This window comes from Crocuta crocuta, unplaced genomic scaffold, assembly GCF_008692635.1.
Source record: "Crocuta crocuta isolate KB4526 unplaced genomic scaffold, BGI_CrCroc_1.0 scaffold165, whole genome shotgun sequence".
In the NCBI taxonomy this organism is placed as follows: Eukaryota; Metazoa; Chordata; class Mammalia; order Carnivora; family Hyaenidae; genus Crocuta; species Crocuta crocuta.
Genome location: NW_027530502.1, coordinates 1,445,676 through 1,463,965, shown reverse-complemented (window position 1 = coordinate 1,463,965; position 18,290 = coordinate 1,445,676). Strand labels below are relative to the sequence as shown.

At 37.7% G+C, this 18,290-nt stretch overlaps 3 protein-coding genes across 5 annotated transcripts in view; 1 reads left to right on the top strand and 2 right to left on the bottom strand.

Annotated features, from left to right (window-relative positions):
- LOC144233773 (phosphatidylcholine translocator ABCB4) overlaps nucleotides 1-1,109 on the top strand; it is a 69,023-nt gene extending 67,914 nt beyond the window's left edge. For all 3 annotated transcript variants that reach the window (XM_077766810.1, XM_077766809.1, XM_077766808.1), the window contains one exon: nucleotides 492-1,109. In XM_077766810.1, the coding sequence (XP_077622936.1) occupies nucleotides 492-698 (207 nt within the window). In that variant the 3' untranslated portion in view covers nucleotides 699-1,109. The remainder of the gene's footprint in view (nucleotides 1-491) is intronic.
- Nucleotides 1,110-2,842: 1,733 nt separating this feature from the next.
- The window catches only part of LOC144233772 (peroxisomal carnitine O-octanoyltransferase), a 64,466-nt gene continuing 49,018 nt past the window's right edge, over nucleotides 2,843-18,290 (bottom strand). Inside the window, exons 14-17 of the mRNA XM_077766807.1 lie at nucleotides 7,106-7,184; nucleotides 6,925-7,018; nucleotides 6,462-6,581; nucleotides 2,843-3,685 (exon numbers count right to left, since the gene is read on the bottom strand). Coding sequence (XP_077622933.1) covers nucleotides 3,565-3,685; nucleotides 6,462-6,581; nucleotides 6,925-7,018; nucleotides 7,106-7,184 — 414 coding nt within the window. The 3' untranslated portion in view covers nucleotides 2,843-3,564. The remainder of the gene's footprint in view (nucleotides 3,686-6,461; nucleotides 6,582-6,924; nucleotides 7,019-7,105; nucleotides 7,185-18,290) is intronic.
- On the bottom strand, nucleotides 13,545-15,264 carry LOC144233770 (peroxisomal carnitine O-octanoyltransferase-like). The gene is made up of 4 exons (XM_077766806.1): nucleotides 15,187-15,264; nucleotides 15,002-15,109; nucleotides 14,646-14,776; nucleotides 13,545-13,718 (listed from the first exon to the last, which is right to left on the bottom strand). The coding sequence occupies exons 1-4, from the start codon at nucleotides 15,250-15,252 to the stop codon at nucleotides 13,598-13,600; spliced, it is 426 nt and encodes a 141-aa protein (XP_077622932.1). The 5' UTR covers nucleotides 15,253-15,264; the 3' UTR covers nucleotides 13,545-13,597.

The window sequence follows — 18,290 nt, the reverse complement described above, 5'->3', positions numbered from 1 at the left end:
GTCCGACTTTAGCTTAGGTCGTGATCTCGCGGTTCGTGGGTTCGGGCCCCGCGTCGGGCTCTGTGCTGACTGCCAGCTCAGAGCCTGGAGCCTGTTTCAGTCTGTGACTCCCTCTCTCTCTCTGACCCTCCCCTGCTCATGCTGTCTCTCTCTCTCTCTCTTAGAAATAAATAAAACATTTAAAAAAATAAAAGTTTTTTTATTCCAGTATTTTCCATATTTTGTAAAATGATCTTCATAAACCAAAAATAGTATTCAAAAAAAGCTGCATATATCACATTTTTAGAACAATTCTGAAAAATTATAAAATTGTGAACAATTAGAAAATTTAGATACCGGTGACTTAGTATGAGAATCCATTTTCATTATAATTAAAAAGGAAATAACTTTTTAATGCCATTTATCTAAAACATTCTCATCTCTGAATCTTTAAGGTAAAATGTTTTTCTGTAATGATTATGTTCAAGGTTTCTGTTCTGCTTGATCATTAGATTGTCCAAGAAGCCCTGGACAAAGCCAGAGAAGGCCGCACCTGCATCGTGATTGCTCACCGCCTGTCCACCATCCAGAACGCAGACCTGATAGTGGTGTTTCAGAACGGCAAGGTCAAGGAGCATGGCACACATCAACAGCTGCTGGCTCAGAAAGGCATCTACTTTTCCATGGTCAGTGTCCAGTCTGGGACACAGAACTTATGAACTATTATTTCTTAAAAGTAAAGTCAAATTATAACTTTTTCTGACTTAAACTAGAAATCATTTTTTACAAATAATCCCAAAATTCAGCTATATCTCATCCCATATCAGTTTAAAACATCCCATTTGCTGTTGAATTTGAAATTCAGGAATTACAAGTAACACCTGTCTTGATCAGGTATAAAAATGGCAGCCTATCTGTTGAGTTACCAGACACATGCAGAGAAAAACAAGTTCAGATACAATAAAGCTATAAAACTAACAAAGCGCAGACAGAGGGAAACTTCTTACTGTCCTCAATAGCTGGGTAGATTACAGGATAGTTTGGAACAATTTTCACAAGAAAGAGGAAAAGTACATTGTTCCATTGCCAACTGTCTACCTTGGAGAGCTTCCAAATAATTCTTTTGGCACCTGAGGTTAGTTGTTTTTTTTCAAAGAATGGATTCCTAACTTTATCATCAAAGTCCAAGAGAAAAAGAGATTACTCTTAGACAAGCTAACTTTACAGGCACACATCCGTTCCTGTAAAATAAAAAAAAAAATCAAATATAAATTAAAAAATTTTTTTAACTCCGTAAAAATTGCAATTATTTCAAGTGCCATTTCAAACACTGGAAATAACAATAAAATGCTAGGTTCTCCATTACTTTTTATCACTAATCCTAATATGTTTAGACAGAGAACAAAAACAAATCTAGGCAACCTTTATAGTCTGAGGCATTATCCATTCCTACCCCGTTCCAGGTTCTTTAGGTCAGTAAACTACACAAACTCACTTCCTCTATCTGTAACCATATCTTACCAAAGATTTTTTTCAAATGCAACCATGTGTGTAGTGGACTAAATTTCAGGTTAACCAAGAGAGGACTAGTGCTGGGGGCTCATTCCCATTACCCAAATGGTGACTCAAAAGCCTCTGGAAATTTTAACTCTACCATTCTGGATCGAGGCCGAAAAATCTCTTTGTAAAAAGCATTACAGGTAGTTGTTAACGTCAGGCATATTAGGGAAATATGTCAAAGTAGGACGGAAGAGGTTTCTCTGCAGGAGGTGAACAGTTTCTAAAATACCCACGTCTTTAGACATTAAGAACAGCCAACCAAAGGATTCTAAATCCTATGGCAACCTGTCTATAAAATTGTACCAGCATATAGAAAAGGAAGGGCCATAGTATAGAATAGGAAGAAGAAATATAAACTGTTAAGGATGTATCAAATGCTAAAGAAGCCAACTCAGTTTTTCACAAACGGGCCACCTGGGGGCTCAGTAGGGTGAGCTTTGGACTTAAGTTCAGGTCACTATCTTACATTCGTAGGTTTGAGCCCTGCGTCGGGCTCTGTGCTGACCACTCGGAGCTTGCTTTGGATTCTGTGTCTCCTTCTCTCTCTGCCCCTCCTGTGCTCACGCTGTCTCTCTCTCAAAAAAATAAAATGTTAATTTTTTTTAAAAAAAGAAACCATAAACCAGCCTTAACAAATTCATTACATAGGAAAACTTAAAGGGTGTATGCGCCCACGACACTAAATATACAGTAATTTTGATGAGGTATATACAGCAATAAAAACAATGCCCAGTAAGTTAAAATAAATACGCCCACTTATTTACATTTTAAAAATGACTGCTGTTTCTCCTATCAGGAGATAACACTCCCTCCCCCTCCTTGAATCTAGACTGCCTTTGCAACTTGTTTTAACCAACAAAATGCAAAATAAGTGGCATCATGTGACTTCAGAGCCTATGCCTCAAGAGACCTTGCGAATTCTACCTTTCTCTCTGGGAACACTAGCACTGCCAAGTGCAGGAGTCCAGGCTAGCATACCGAACGATCAGAGACCATGTGGAGAGTGTCCCACGTGCCAGGTCCCCAAGCAGTGGGTGAGGCCACCTTCAACCTTACAGCCTCCATCTCAGTCCAGCACCCTGGTGAATGCAGCCACATAAACGAACTACAGCAAGATCAGAAGAGCTACCCAATGGGGCACGACCAATTGACACCATGGTGAGAAATAATCAATTGATTTAAGACAGTAAGTTTTTGGTGGTGCTTTACACAGCAATACGTAACTTAGATGGGAAACTATAAGGTCAAACACGAATTGGGTTAGTTATCCAAACACCAAACAGGAAGCTATAGGATTGACAGCTTTATTTTCTATTTTGAACAGCAGGAAAAAAAAAAATCTATAAAATCCTGAGAATCTCACTCAACATTCAATCTTTTTAAAGTCACTAATTCTAATTTTAAATATGTGCTTTCATTTTATATTCACAAACTAGTTACAAGATAATGAATTTTGATAGGTTTTTTGTATATGTGCATCAGAGGGTATAAACCTCCCTCTGATGCTTCTATCCAACAGAAAGTCTACTTTTAGATGATCAGTCAATTGTAGTGGCCTTTCGCATCAAACTGAGTAGACTTGTATCCCTGTGCTGAATGTGGAAGGCAATGATTTCAGGGAAGTTAGCATTTAATCATGTATTTCATATCCTTTGGCAACTAGAAAATGTTAAAGTGCTTGAAAGACAGACTCTACAACGATGGTCAGAGGATTTATAACCTCTACAGGTACCAAAAAAAATATTTGTAAGTTAAAGTAACACTTGCATTATTAAAAATTATAGATTTGCATTGTTGAGGCTCATCATCTTTTGCATAATTCTGTATTTCATTGTATCAATTTGCATTGCTACTGCATCAGAGGAAGCTTAAAAATTGTGAGAATAACTTTAAGAAGCATGATTCTACCTATTTCTACATTTAACAAGTTTCCTTTAAGTCAATATTCCTTCCTATCTCTCATCACCAACCCACTCTCCACACCCAGTTTAATATTTTTGTAAATACTTAATCAGTGATTAGTCTCTAAAGATAAGCAGTGTTCATCAGCTTCATCATATCTTGGAAAGAATGAAAAACCAGCTGAACCAGCTTTTCTGCATTGGTCTCTGGGCAAGATCTCCAGGCTGTACTAGCCACATTAAACCTGTGAAGTGCAAATAAAAAATGATTAGTACTCTACAAAAATCACAACACAAAGAGGCTCCAAATGGTGATGAATACAGGCATGACCTCTACTCCATCTGGTAAAATGCCTATTTTTATCCTTAGGAGAAAATTCCAACTTCTTATCATATTACAAGGCCCTGTATTAACTGACCACCCAAAACCACACCAGTGTTTCCAGAAGTAATGTTTTAAAGTTCTCTAGGTGATTCTCACGTGCACCCAGAGTTGAGAACACTTTCCTCCAAGATGTAGCTCCTATCTACCGGTCTTCAACTTCTTCTTTTACCCCCACCCAAAGCAACTTAATTGCTAATTTACAGTCATACTGCCTCTTTCTGTTCATTAAAAATATCAGGCTCTTTCCTACCCCAGGACCATATAATTATGTTTACCAGTGAAGTCACTGTGAAACCATTAAGTGTATTCAACTTATTTACAAGGCATTATTACAGAGCTGGGGATACAACAGACAAATCAAAACCCCTGTTCTTCTGGGCTTATATTCTAGGAGGGGAAGAAAGAACATATAAATTAACATGTATAGCCACTGGATGGTTCTGAGTGTTCTAAAGAAAATGCAGCAGGTGGGGCATCTGGGTGGCTCAGTCGGTTAGGTGTCCGACTTTAGCTCAGGTCATAATCTCACGGTTCATGGGTTCGAGCCCCGTGTCGGGTTCTGTGCTGACAGCTAGCTCAGAGCCTGGAGCCTGTTTCAGATTCTGTATCTCCCTCTCTCTCTGACCCTCCCCTGCTCACGCTGCCTCTCTCTCTCTCTCTCAAAAATAAATAAATTAAAAAAAAAAATGCAGCAGGTGTGTGTGAGGAAGGGGGAAGGGCTATTTTACATGATCAGAGAAGGCCTCCCAGATGAGAGCAAATTTTAAGCAAATACCTGTATGGACTAAAGAGTGATCCCTGCGTATATTTGAAGGAAGAGTATGAAGCAGAGGAAATCACAACCGCAAATGCCATGAGGAGGGAGCTTGCTTGCTGTACTCAACGTACAAGGAAGGGAGAGTAGCTATAGAAGAAAGGTCAGACTGGTAACTGAGAACTTGAGCATACAGGATCTCACAGGACGACTTTGAGTTTTACGGTGAGTGAGACAAGCTCTTGGTGAATTTTGAGTGAAAGAATGGTATGACTTGAGTCACACTGTTTATAAAAGGGCATCAGCGCTGTTGTGTAGACAGTGGTCTATAGAAAGGAAAGGGTGGAGCCAGAAGGCCGCGTGAGAACCTGTTGCAATAACCTAAGTGGGAGAAGATGGTGGTTCAGCCCGGGTGGCGGCACTGGAGACAGGAGGCCGTGATCAGAGTCTGGAGAGCTGCTTTCTTGGCAATTCATAGTATTAATTCCTTCTCAACCTTAACGCCTCAGCTTCTCGATCACTGTGACCACCTTGAGTAAAGCAGTGCTCTCTCTCCCCCTCCCCACCGGCATGTCTCTATCACCACATCAGCTTGCTTTGTGCTTCACAGCATTCATCACTACTTCTTGCTTATTTGCTTTTGTTTCTTTTTCCCAAATAGAAAATAAAATCTCTAAGAGTGACAATCTTGTCTGTCTTGTGTCCTCAGCACCTAAAACACTACAAGTTTTCACTAAATACTTCCTGAATGGATGTTCTGCCCCAGGACCAGGACTTCCAAAGTCACAGACCTGAGGTGTATCTGGCTTAAACTCTTCTCACTGCACACAATATAAGATCCATACTTGTAAAGAAATGTTAAAATGCTTACTTACTCTCTATATCCGATGAGGATTTTAGAACTTAGAGCCTTTATATGAAAACATAATAAGATCTATGTTTATTTAACCTTTGTAACTCCACCTTTAATTTGTACATTAATGTACATAAACAACACTATGGGAATAGATAATCTAAGGACTTAGATGCTAACAAATACAAGTTCCAGTGGTGTAAGAGACTATGCAAAGATCACACTTGATACAGAGGCAGATGATAAAATTCTGAAAAACAACATTGACTGAAAACTCTTTAAAAAAAAGTTAGAGTGTGAAAACAAACTGAAATATATCATTACATATTATTAGCTAATTTTTCACATTCCATCCAAAGCCCCCAAGCCTACCATCTTATTCACATAGTGCGAAATGTGGCCAAATGATTGTTTACAAATCCCTTCAAGCTCTCAGAGATCTCTGAAATGGCCAGACTATACGGATGAGGACCTTCTAAGCCATTCTACCAATTTCACATTACCTTATTCTCCACCTACTAGGTTTTAGTAATTTTTTTTCCTCACTCTTTCCACAAACATAAGTCAAGCTTCATCTGAAATTGCATCTGAATTGGTAAAACATTTTTTTTTTAATATAAATTAATTTACCTAGTCTCTTACCTTGGTCACGTTAGTACTATTATGACACATGAACCACCACATATTTATAGGCAATTGCCTTTTATCTGTTTTATTACCATAAAACACCTTGCCTAGAACAAATATGTTAACATGTGTACTGAGATTTAAGGATGACGACAGTATGTCACTGAGTCAACCTTAACTGGTATTCTGCAGAAAACACCTAAGGGACTGATATGACTAGTGTCCCAAAAGCAGGTCAGAGAAACAAACACATATTAAATGCCAAAGTGATAAAAATAATTACCTACGTAGCAAGTGACAGAAGACAGCAGTAAGAATCACAGTGCAAGAAAGATATTTCAAAAGACAGAAAGATAGCTTTCCTACCCTATAGCACAGTAAGAATGAGAAGAGCAGTCTCACCTGTCATCTCTGATATGGTAGAAAAATCCATAGCCATTGTGTACCATGGGAACCACCAGTCCCAGAATTCTCCAATACCCAACCAGACTTGTTGAGAGAACAAAGTTTCCACCTCCTCCACTGTATGGCATAAAGAGAGGATATTTTACTAGGCTTATAGGAACTTACATGACTTCAGAAAAGCTTTTGAGGGGTGCCTGGGAGGCTCAGTCTGTTAGACGTCCGACTTCGGGTCAGGCTATGGTCTCATGGTTTGGGAGGTCGAGCCCTGAGTCGGGCTCTGTGCTGACACCTGAGAGCCAGGAGCCTACTTCAGATTCTGTGTCTACCCTTCTCTCTCTGCCCCTCACCTGCTCGCACTCTGTCTCTCAAAAATGAATACATGTAAATTAAAAGACAAGAAAAGCTTTTAACCTTCAGAAAAAAGGAACTGATTAAGTTATTAAACACTACATTATATTACCTTTTGGAGAAAAGTGGGTCTGTAAAGAGTTCTGGAACAGGAAGACCTTCCTCTTTTGCTACGAGTAAAAGACCTAAAAGATGACGGTCAAATCCTGCAATGAAACCGCAAGTATTAAGCTAGAAAAAATTTTTCAACATGAGAGAATTTTTTTAAGTCTGAGTAATTCCAATATAAATACCTTTTCCAGCTGAACAATCTTTCATCATTTTATCATGTTTTGCAAAAGCTTGTAACATCTTCTGCTGTTGCTCAAGAAGCTGTGTGAAAAATCAAGACATATTTCCATAAGCTGTACAGAAACAACAACAACAACAAAAACCTGAGCTCAATCTAGTTAGGATTTGGGTAATTTGAGAGAGAAAAGACTTCTAAAAAGACGTATAAACATATGCTTACATAGAATGTCTTTTCTTTCCTCTATGTCCTGCATCCTATTTCTTTCCCAGAAGAGGAAAAACAATAGGAATTTGTGGGCAGCACTGACATGATACTAACAAGTGTAAAGACAGAAGCAAGTAGGATTTCAAAACTAACACACAGTTGTTCAAAATGACAATGAAGCAGTTCTGGAACACTAAAATAAAGTAACATATGCATACCTAGGTCTATCAAAACTAAAGAAACAAACACAATACCAAAGTACCAGTGGAAAGAAACTACTCTGTTGTTTAAATGCTTCAAAAAAAAAAAAAAAAGTATAGGGGTGCCTTAACTTGGTTGGTAGGAGATGGGACTCTTGAACTCGGGGCTGTGAGTTCAAGCCCCACATTGGTACAAAGATTATTTTTTTTAAAGTTTTATTTATTTCTGAGAGAGAGAGAGAGAGAGAGACAGTGTGAGCAGGGGAGGGTCAGAGAGAGAGCGAGACAAAGAATCTGAAACAGGCTCCAGGCTCTGAGCTATCTGTCAGCACAGAGCCCGATGCAGGGCTCGAACCCATGAACTGTGTGATCATGACCTGAGCCAAAGTCAGACACTCAACCGACTGAGCCACCCAAGTGCCCCCAAAGATTACTTTAAAAAATAAAAAAAAAAAAAAGCAAAACATATAAAACAAAACAAAACCATTCTGGTTCTAATACATGAAAACAAGAATCTGTGATTTCAAAAATGTTCAACCACATCAAGAAAAGCTTCCTTTTAAGGCACTTTGGGAAAGTCTTCACTTTATAGGTGTTATCCCAAAGATAGATCAATAACAGTAAAACACTCATGGTATTGAAGATACTTTGCCAACCAATCAAAACCACAATGAGATTCTACCTCACACTACTCAGAATGGCTAAAATCAACAACTCAGGAAACAGATGTTGGAGAGGATGCAGAGAAAGGGGAATCCTCTTACACTTTTGGTGGGAATGCAAACTTGTGCAGCCACTCTGGAAAACAGGGTGGAGGTTCCTCTAAAAGTTAAAAATAAAACTACCCCAACAACCCAGCAATTGCACTACTAGATATTTATCCAAAGGATACAAAACTACTGATTCAAAGGGGCACATGCACCCCAAAGTTTACAGAAGCACTCCCAACAATAGTCAAAGTATGGAAAGAGCTCACAAGTCCATTGACTGATGAATGATGGATAAATACATACACGCGCGCGCACACACACACACACACACACACAGGAATATTCAGCCTTCAAAAAGAACAAACTCTCCATTTGTAACAACATGGATGAAACTAGAATGTATTACGCTAAAAAAAAAATAAGAGAAAGACATACCATATGATTTCACTCATATATATGGAATTTAAGAAATAAAACAGAGCAAAACAGGGGAAAAGAAGGAAAAATAAGATAAAATCAGAAATGGAGGCAAACTGTAACAGACTCTTAACTATAGAGAACTGAAGGTTGTAGGAGAGCAGATGGGGGGTGAGATGTGCAAAATGGAGGATGGGCATTATGGAGGGCATGTTGTGATGAGCACTGTATGTAAGTGATGAATCACTAAATTCTACTCCTGAAACCAATACTACACTATACATGAACTCATTTGAATTTAAATAAAATCTTGAAAGAGGAAGGAAGGAAGGGAAGTAATTTTGCCTAGAAAGTGACACAAATGGGCTTCTTCTTAGGTCTTTCCTGTTTCATATTCTTCCAAGTATATACGTCATTGGCAAATGAATGAATGCTTCAAAAACCTCAGAAAAAATATCTTAAAGTATTTTACTTACTCAGGAGAACTGAAGCCAAGGAGTTAGTCATTCAAGGGCTAAGGGTCCTTTAAATAAATACTATGAATTTTTTTCTTTTCAAATACTCACACTAGTAGACGGATCCTGCATGGACTGGCACCACCTGACTGCTTCTATTGTACATGATCGCACAGTCTCTGTGCGGCCATGATAAAAGTATCTGGTCATAGCAGTTTCATAGCAGCTGCCAGGGCTACAAGGCAAAATGAAAATAACAGAACGTGTCATAAGAAAGAAGATGCTCAAATATCATCACAAAGAAAGCTTACCTAATAAAGCTGGCTTTGGTTAGAGACTAAGTTCTACAAGACAGACCTTAGTTGAGACTTTCAATAACAAAGAGACTACTTTCAGTATCAAAGAGCAAAAAAATACTCTAATCAACAGGGCTTGGTATAATATGGTCTGTTTCCAAGGTTTGGCTGCTCCGAGATTATGTACATTGGCGTGTCTGTGGTAGGTGGCCTATAAGATATACCCCCAGTGATTCCTGCCTCCTGTTACTTATGCTCTGGTGTAGCTCCTCAATTTGAGTGTGAGATGGACCTCATGATTTGCTCCTACTAAAAAGAAGAGGACAAAAGTGGTAAGATGTCATTTCTGAAATAAGGTTACAAAGAGATGTCAATACTCTCACTTCCTCAATATGACGAACACCAGTTGCCATGCTGGAAGGTGCCCTACAGTGAGGCCCAGGTGGTGAGAAACTGAGGGAGGCCTCTGGAAAACAGCCTGGAAGGAAGGAATACCTGCTAATAATCACATGAGTAAGCCTGGAAGCAGATCCCTTCTGAGGCATACCTTCAGATGAGGAAAGAGCTGAATGACACTCTAACTACAACCTCAGCAGAGTACTACTAGGTATTTACCCACAGAATACAAGAAGTCTAACTCAAAGGGATATATGCACGCCAATGTGTATAGCAGCATTATCTACAAAAGCCAAATTATGGAAAGAGCCCAAACATTCACTGACAGATGAATGGATAAAGGAGATATGGTATATATATACAATGGAATATTACTCAGTCATCAAAAAAATGAAATTGTGCCATTTACAATGATGTGGATGGAGCTTGAATGTATTAAGTGTAATAAGCCAATTAGAGAAAGACAAAAATCATATGATCTTACTCATATGCGGAATTTAAGAAACAAAACCACCAAGCAAAAGGAGGAAAAAAAGAGAGGCAAATCAAGGAAAAAAAAAAACTTAACTATAGAGAACCTACCAGAGGGGAGATTGGTGAGTAGATGGAGATTAAGGAGTGCACTTATTGTGATAAGCTAAGTGATAAGCATTGGTATTGTACAGAAGCTTTGAATCACTAAATTATACACCAGAAACTAGTATTACACTGTGTTAACTAACTGGAATTTAAATAAAAACCTAAAAAAAAGACCACTACAAGAACATACTATAGAACATTATCCCTTTATGAATATAGATGCAAAAATCCTCAAATTACTAGCAAACCAAATTTAGCAGCATATGAGAAGGACAATACACCATGCTTAAATGGAATATATCCTAGGAATGTAGGCGTGGTTCAACAAATAAAAATCAATATAATACACCTTATTATTAGAATGAAGTATAAGTCCTACAGTAATTGAGACAGAAAAGTGTTTGACAAAATCTAGCACTCTCCATAAAAACGCTCAATATACTAGGCATAGAAAGAAACTTGCTCAGTATGATCAAGGGCATTTATGAAAAACTTACAGCTAACATCGTACTCAATAATGAAAGACTAAAAACTTTTCATCTCAAAGGAGCAAAAAGATAAGAATGATTCAGCATGGTACTGGGTGTTCTAGCCAGGACAAAAGAAATGAAAGGTACCCAAATTGGAAAGAAAAAAGCAAAACTATCTCTATGCACAGATAACATGATCTCTTATTTAGAAAACCCCAAAGAGCCCACAAAAACAGAGGAAAGTTTATTTATTTTTTAATGTTTGTTTATTTTTGTGAGAGAGAGAGAGAACGCATGCAAGTGAGCGTGAACAGGGAAGGGGCAGAGAGAGGGGGAGTCACAGAATCCAAAGTAGTCTCCACCCTCTGAGCTGTCAGCACAGAGCCTGACATAGAGCTCAAACTCACTAACCATGAGATCATGACGGGAGCCAAAGTAGAATGCTCAACAGACTGAGCCACCCAGGCACCCCTGGCCAAGTTTAAAGATACAAAACTAAAACACAAAAATTAGCTTCATTTCCATACACTAGCAATTAATGATTTGAAAAGAAAATTAAGACAATTCCATTTACAATAGCATCAAAAATAATAAAATACTCAAGATTAAACTTAACCAAAAAGGCAAAAACACTGTACCCTAGAAACTACAAACCACTGCTTGGAGAAATTTTTAAAAACGTAAATAACTAGAAAGGAACCCTGTGTTCATGGACTGACTTATTATTATTAAGGTGACAATACTACCCAAAGCAGTCTACAGATTTAAAACTCCAACATTTCTGCACATATGGAAAAATGAAGTCCATTAATATGGACTTTCAAGAAGAGCCAAGAACAGCCATTACAATCTTGCAAAGAAGAACAAAGGTGAAGGACTCACGTTCAGATTTCAAAACTTATTACAAACCTACCATAATCAAAATAGTATAATATTGATATAAGAAGAGACATACAGACCAATGGAGTAGAACTGAAAGCCCAAAATTAAACCCTTACATCTATAATCAATTTATTTTAAACAAGAACATCAAGACCATTCAATTAACAGTCTCTTCAACACATAATGCTGGGAAAACTGGGTATCCACTTGCAAAAGAATGACATTGGAACTTTACCACACACTATGCATAAAAATTAACTCAAAATGAATCAAAGATATCAAGAACTCAAACTATAAAACTCGTAGAAGATAATGTAAGTGGAAAATTCATGATATTGGATTTGGCAACGATTTCTTGAATCTGACATCAAGAGCACAGGCAACAAATGAAATGAAAAAAAAAAAGATAAACTGGGCTTCAAAATTTAAAACTTTGTGCATCAAAGGAAACCCAGAGAATGGGAGGAAATATTTCCAAATCACGGATCTGATAAGGATTTCATATCCAGAATAAAGAACTCTTACGATTCAACAACAAAATGACAACCCAGTTGAAAAATGTACAAAGGACTGTTACAGTTTGCCAAAGATGACATACAAATGGCTAATTAACATACAAAAAGCTACACAACCTCATTAGTCCAATAGGGAAATACAAATAAAAACCACCATGAGATACTACGTCACAAAATAAAAATAATTTTTTAAATGAAAAAAAATAAGTGTTGGCAAGGATGTGGAGCAATTGGAACCCTTGTATATTGCCAGTGGGAATGTAAAATGGTACAGCCATGGTAGAATATAGTCTGGCAGGTGCTCAAAAAGTAAAAGAGATTTATCACACAACCCAGCAATTCCATTCCTAGGTACAGACTCAAAAGAAATTAAAACAGGGACTCAAAACAGATACTTGTACGTGAATGTGTACAACAGCATTATGCACAAGAGCTAAAACACGGGAACAACCCAAGTGTCCATCAACAGATGAATGGAACAAAATGTGGTATACCCACATAATGAAATACTATTTAGCCATAAAAAAGAATAAAGTTCTGATTGTACAATATGGATGAACCTTGGAAACATTATCCTATGTTAAATAAATCAGATACAAAAAGACAAATATTCTATGATTCCACTTACAGAAAATATGTATAAAAACAGGCAAGTTCATAGAGAACAAAAGTAGATTAAAGATTACCAGGGGCTGAGGCAACAGGAGGAATGATAAATTATTGCTCAATGGGTACAGAATTTCTGTTTGTGGCAATGAAAAAATTCTGCCAACAGACAGTTGTGATGGTTGCATAACATTATAAATGTAAGTAATGCTACTATATCATACACTTAAAAATGGGGCTACAATGGCAAATTTTATTTTATATATATTTCACCACATTAAAAAAAGATACAGCAACTGCTTAAGGCAAATAGTAACAGTGTATCGTGAGGCTTATAACATGAAGAAATATAATGTATGACAACAGCAGCACAAAAGATGGGAGAATCAAAACAGAAGTGTTCTTTTTTAAGGTTCTTACATCATACTTCAAATGGAAAATGTTATTTAAAGGTAGACTCTGATAAGTTAAAGATGAACTTTACAAACCCCAGTGCAACTATTAAAAGCAAAACAAAACAGTACATCTGACAATGGAGATAAAATGGAACAATTGAAAAAAAAAAATGAGTTCAAAAGAAGATGAAAAAGAACAAAAATCAGATATGATAAAAAGAAACAGCAATATGGTAGACTTAAACCTAACCTTACTGACAATTATATTAAATATAAATGACCTACATATCCCATTTTAAAGACACGTACTTTTGGAGCCCCTGGGTGGCTCAGTTGGCTGAATGTCCCACTCTTGATTTTGGCTCAGGTCATGACCTCCTACTCATGAGATGGAGCTCCATCCACATTGGGCTCTGAGCTGGGTGTGGAGTCTCCTTAAGATTCTCTGTGTCTCTCCCTCTGCCCTTTCCCATGATTGCATGCAGCATGCTTGTTCAAAAAGAAAAAAGAAAAAAAATAAGAGGACACATATTCTCAGACTGGATTTTTTTTTTTTTAATGCTTAGTTTTGAGAGAGAGCGAGTGAGTGTGAGCACATGAGCATGAGCGTGTGAGTGGGGGAGGGGCAGAGAGAGAGGGAGACACAGAATCCGAAGCAGGCTCCAGGCTCTGAGCTGTCAGCACAGCGCCTGACGCAGGGCTCAGACTCAAAAGCCAAGAGATCATGACCTGAGCCGAAATCAAGAGCCAGACACTCAGGCGACTGAACCACCCAGGTGTCCCTCGATTTGTTTTTTAAGTTTTATTTATTTTGAGAGAGAAGAGAACAGGAGTGGGGAAGGGACAGAGAAAAGAGACAGAATCCCAAGCAGGCTCCACAGTGTCAGCGCATATCCCGATGGAGGGCTTTAACTCACTAACAGTGAGATCATGACTAGAGCCCAAAACCAAAATAGTCAGGCACTTAACTGACTGAGCCACCCCAGTGCCCTTCAGACTGGATTTGTAAAAAGCACAATCAAAGAGCTTCTACTTCTGCTTACGATGTACTAAGTCACAACATACCATTTCTCCAATCCTAAAAATTAGTAAAGACTGGATAATCTATTAAATCATGAACCCATCAGGAAACTGAGGCTACAAGAAAACCACATGATTTAAATTCCAAGGAACAGAAAACCCCTTGTAGAAGAAAGCAGACATCTGATAAGTATTAAGGTTATGAAAAAACAAGACTGTGAAAGAGTCACAGATCAAAACTCCTCATATACTGATAATGGAAGTCCTAGTTAGGACACAGTGCTACTTGAAAAGTCAGGAAAAACACTGGGGAGTTAGGATGGAATAGCTTATTCCAAGGTACAGATATACCCTTGGACTTCAAGATTCTGAAAATGGAAAATGAATGGTCCTCACCGTCCATGAAGTCTGTAATAGGCCAGCTGAAGTGCAAGCTGAACAAATGTATCAGGGTGAAGCCTCTTCTTCTTGGTTAGTTTTTTACCAAAAGATGTAAAGGCATATGCCACAATCTGCAGATCAGATGCCTAACAAAAAAAATTATACGGGAAAAGTGAAAAATCACATAAGAATACCCCAAAGATAACCAAATCATCATTTGCATTAATCATTCAATATAAAAAAATAAAGGTATCAAAGCTATTAATTTAAAATGCTTTATGTTGTCATGCTTGGATGGTAGCCAAATTCTTACATATGATAGTTAAAAGACAAAGCATTAGTTTCTAAGAAAAAAGTTAAAAAAAATCTACCTGCTTGAGATATTGGGCTTCAGCCTGATTAATGTTGTTTAGTATTTTATCATCCACAGTGAAAACGAGCTCCTCTGGAAGTGATATATTTCGTACTTTTTCTGAACCCTGAAAATAGGGAAGACTTAAAAATGTTCAATAAAAAACTATTAGGAAAAAAGGATGAAATATTTTTTCTAACATACCTTCCATCTTCCTTCATTCTCTAAAATTTTCTCATCAACATAATGGCTGATGTTTACCATAACCATTGCATCAAAAGGAGAATGCTAAAATGAAAATATGTAAGATGCTGAATACTTTATGTCAACTTAAAACTTGACCCAATATTTCATTTTCAATTTCTCTGCCCTTCATTTTTAATACAGAATAAGCTGCAAAATTCAAATATGCCTCGCCTAATAAGATATGGCTATCCTACAGCATAATAAATAACTGCTATATTTTATCTGCTGTGAAAGAAAAATTTAAAATTGCCACCACCTAATTAGAGCTCCTTAGGTAATGCTATCCATATTGGAAATGAAAGCAAGTGTATGTGTGCAGTGCTTAAGAGCACTGTGCAAAATGCAAATGAAGATGGTGGACTTTCTCAAGGCAAACTGAGCATGGACATAGGCCACTATGTTGAGTGTCAAAAAGCATTAACGATTTGGTGTTTATGTCTACACAAGTGCTCAGATGTGGCGGAAATAATTCTCAATGTTTAGGGAATGCTGGCAAGATGGGCTGAGTTACAGGAGTATTATGGGTTTGACAACTATATTAAGAGAAAAAAACTGCAGCTAGTGAATTTTTCCATCATTTACTGTGGAGGACAAATCTCAAGCCTTCTTTTCTCCACGTCCTTTGACAATTACATCAGATAGTTTTATTTTTCCTCCATGCTACTGCTATCACTTAACATTAAACAGTTACTATTAATAAGTTGAATGTGGCACTACCAGCCTTGGAGACAAAGATGGGAAGCTTAAGATATGAACTGAGCACACTTGGGCCAGTTTCAGAGGGAGTAATTAGGTGTATTAAGTATCACCCCAACATTAGAGAGATCTGCTGCCCTCTGTAACGGCCCAGTGGAGCCTAGAAGTACAGAATGAATACTGCTACCAACTAAAGAGCAGCCACAACATGAGGAAAGGCTCTTGAGGGAGGTCAGAACAAGATGCACCAACAACTCATCCCACCCATCAGCATCCCATCCATCAGCAACCCATAACAAGACTCACAGATCATTGACAAGCACGTTTTCTAACTGCATCTTGAAACTTTACAAATAATTTTCTTACAGGTATCACATACTGTTTCATTTGAGACAATACTATAAATTTCTAACTATTTTACTGGAGCCAGTAAGAAAAAGCAAGACTTAAGGATAAAAGTCTCTTTGACTTATAATTCTACCTACCCATCTCATAGTAGAAAGCTTAGCATGAATTTTTTAAAAAGTCAGGAACTATGAAAATTTCAAATGCTTTTGTGATGTTTTATTTGCTCATACAGTTTTAACTTAAAAAAAAAATTTTACGTGGAGACAATATATGTAACATACTGTTTACGAATGAGGGTTTTGATTCTGAGTCTAAACTCGACCATTTCCTAGTTGTGTAACTGTTGAAAAGGTATTTAATTTTTTAAGTTATGTGCCTCATCCGTTAGTGGGGATAATAATCATAGAATTAGTGAGAAAGATAATTTTAATAATGCTTATAAAGTACTTACTACAGAACCTGGACCACAGCAATCCTCACTAACTGGTGTTATTATTTAGTAAGTGTTTAGTATATGCTTCCCTATGTGCCCTTCACAAAGCCCTATAACAAAGCCTATATAGAAAAGACAAAATAGTTGATCCCAGGATTTTAAATCCCAAAAGGGAAATGTAATTAACTACTATAATCACAAAAGTATATATTTAGGTACCAATGGAATACAGCAGCGACATGGCTTTGGATATAGAATAGACCAGCTTTTGGAGTACAGAGATGACCTTTGAACAACACTGACCTCTCATGCCATCAAAAATCCATATATAACTTTTCACTACCCAGAACTTAATTACTGTTGACCAGAAGTCTTGCCAATAACATAAACAGTCAATTAACATGTTCTGTGTTAGAAGTATTATATCTATATTCTTAGAATAAATATAAGAGGAAATAAAACGTTAAGAAAAGCCGAAGGATGAGGAAATACATTTACTGTATAGTACATTAGTAGAACAAGGCATCACACATCTCATTCCCACCCAAAGCTAGCAAAGCTACCCAGGAATGCAGGAAACCTCCTTCCAAGCAGAATCCAGGGGAAGGGAGAAAACTTGGGAGAAGGGAGAGCACTGTTACTCTTCTCTCTAGGTTGCTTGCTCCCCCTGCCCCCTGACCCCTCTGCATGGTTCTAACTCAGTTTCTGCTTGTGGGAAGTGCTGGCAAAAGGCTCCCAGCATTATTATTCTTTACCTCAGAAAACTTTCAGCACCTCAGACAGCGCTCCTTCCTGCCCTGAGCTCTGCAGCCCAGGTTCTTGCCTGGTGCTATCCTGCCCCAGATATTCTCCTGGACCCATGGCGAGGGTCGGAGGGAGTGCAGATTATTGGTCTGTGGTTCTCGGCCAACTGTGGACAATGACGGGCCTTGTCACTTCACTGCGAATCCCTCTCCAGAGCCAGGTCTTCTGCTCCTTTCAGTTCAAGACCTCAGTGAACCAAACTTTGCACAGGTAGTGAGGTGAGGACCCAGGAGCGCGGAGGAGGCCTGCTGTTCCAGTCTTCCCAGCATCTCTCCTCTACCTTGCCTTCACTTTTAGTCATTCGGCAACCTCTATCTTATTTTTCAATCACAATATAAAATAAATACTTTAAAAAAATAAATATATACTTTAAAAAAATCCACGTATTTAACTGAACCCACACAGTTGAAACCTATGTTATTCAAAGGTCAACCGCATACACTTTATTAATGATGTTTTACTAGGTTAAATTAATTGCTTTTTCTGTAATCATCTCAGGTTACAAAGGAAACCTACATGGAATTTTAAAAGCAGATTATCATGGGAAGATAATCAGATCAATTTTATAAATAAGTGGGTATTAATTGACATACATTAAGCATGTCCATACACTTACTACAAGAAAACATCTCATTGGTGCTGATATGTATTTATTATGGGACCAATATTCTTCATTTAGAGATTTAAAAAAACCCTTAAAGTTATTTTCATCTTGAATTTGAGCCAATAGCAAGAGTTTAGTGCTATTAATAAAAATCAAAGTAGTGCAAGGTGGTTTTTT